Consider the following 1,829-nt stretch of genomic DNA (forward strand, 5'->3'; position numbering starts at 1 on the left):
GATGCTGTGAGATTATATAGAAAGTCTTTGACCCAATAATCCAAGAGCTTGGGTTGAATGATAGGGTGCATGTTGAGAATGTTTTCCTTAAAGCTTTCCACGTACGCCCACACTTTCGGCTCAGAGAAATCAGGATTGCCATCAACCAAAACGCCTCCCTTGTATCCCACCTGATCAGGAGGGCTCAGTCCACCAGGCTGGCCCCAATCATCTGCTGGCGAAGGGGATGCCATATTGGATGAATCGTCCGCCATTTCCAAGTTCCCATGGTTGGTCGGTTCTCGGGCTTGCCGCGATGGGTGAGCATCTTCACCTTGGCCATGAACGATCAAAACGCCTCTGCTCTGTTCTTGGCTAATGGGGTATTCGCTGATACATTGCACACCTTCGCGCTCAACGTGGTGTTTTGTGAGCTCACGAATCGACGGCCACTCCAAAAGCAGGCCCGCTAGAGTCGTATGGTTGATAGGAATCGCGGGTTCTCCAGGTGGCACAGGTGGACCAGGCTCAACCTCCATCTCATCCTCGGCCATCATACGCAATGGCATAGGCTCTGAGGATGGGTGATCGCGATGGGCGTCATTATAGTATGGGTCCACAGAAGTGCCATTGGTAACGTAAGGCGACGCTGGCGCACGTTTGTACTCGTCCTCCACTGAAGATTCTGTCTTGAGAGCTGATGTCGCAAGATTCTTGGGCAAGAGCGATTCCATCTTGGTCAATCTCTGATCAAATCGCCCCAGGTGTCTCATGATCGAGTTAAGCGACGTCTGGACAGAGCCGAGGCCCTCTAAAATGTTGGCTTGCGCTTTATCCGTCCTGTCAATAATTCTTAGTTTTTGCTATCAAGCCAAAGTAAATCTCTCAAAACCTACGCCTTGGGCACCGGGTCACGGTATTTGCATTCCATGTCCTTTTCCTTGCAGGTTGTACATGGCTTCGTCTCGTCGCACTTGGCCTTCAACTGCCTGCAGTTGTCGCATGCCTACCCCCAGTTAGAACTTGCGCGCTTCCACTCCCAAGATGCTCATACCTGACTAACTCGCTTAGTTCTCTTTCTTTCCGGCGCACTATAGCCATCCGGGGTTGGGGGCATAGAAGGCGCGCCTTCGTGATTCATGCGTTGCGGTGCATTATCTGGGTATGCGCCGGGCACGCCAGGAGTTGGGAGCGAGGGAGTTGGCAGATGCGTTGAAGACGTTCCTTCTGGCACATGGGCTGTTGAGTTGGGTCGATTTCTATCCTCGGCAGATCCCTGTTTTATGGATTTGTTTGGGCCGTACTCCTGGTATCGAACATACGGCGAAGGTAGGTGCTGCTGCTGCCGGTCATAGATTTGGACAGGATAGGGCCCTCGCTCATGGTGGCGACGATCGGGATCGTAATGTACTTGCGCAAGCTGGTCGTGGGAGAGATTCGTCGGACCTGATGACAAACGTTAGATAGGTCAAGTAGGACAACTCCAAGAAGAGCTAGAAGGAGGAAGAGGCGTGTTAGTTAGTACCAATTTGAGATACATATTTGAAGTTGGACATTTCGAAATCAGGCTGAGAACTTGTTGAATTTGGAGAGGCGCTGCGTCATGCGAACCACCCGTTGCCTTGTCAGGTTGCACAGCATTTTAAGTCAATGTCCTTCCTCTGCATCCAACCCGGAACACCAGAGGGACGGGATTGACCCCTCGTTTGCAGAAATTACGTACATTCTGCTATCAAGGGGATGATGTTGACTTACTTCCTGCACCAATCAAGTGTAGCACGACGGCGTATTGTTGGTAGCTTGCCCTCGCGCACTTCTGCCTCATGAGGCAAGGTGACGTCTCAGGACCC

The 1,829-nt window shown here is 51.7% G+C and overlaps 1 protein-coding gene across 1 annotated transcript; it reads right to left on the reverse strand.

Annotated features, from left to right (window-relative positions):
• Positions 1-12: 12 nt before the first annotated feature.
• On the reverse strand, positions 13-1,535 carry FOIG_16864 (uncharacterized protein; the record flags this gene model as incomplete). Its single annotated transcript, XM_031218343.1, has 5 exons — positions 13-25; positions 106-819; positions 876-985; positions 1,034-1,425; positions 1,505-1,535. 5 exons carry the CDS (start codon positions 1,533-1,535, stop codon positions 13-15), a joined length of 1,260 nt encoding a protein of 419 aa, XP_031051943.1.
• Between the last annotated feature and the right edge of the window lie 294 nt (positions 1,536-1,829).

Source organism: Fusarium odoratissimum, assembly GCF_000260195.1.
Source record: "Fusarium odoratissimum NRRL 54006 unplaced genomic scaffold supercont1.254, whole genome shotgun sequence".
In the NCBI taxonomy this organism is placed as follows: Eukaryota; Fungi; Ascomycota; class Sordariomycetes; order Hypocreales; family Nectriaceae; genus Fusarium; species Fusarium odoratissimum.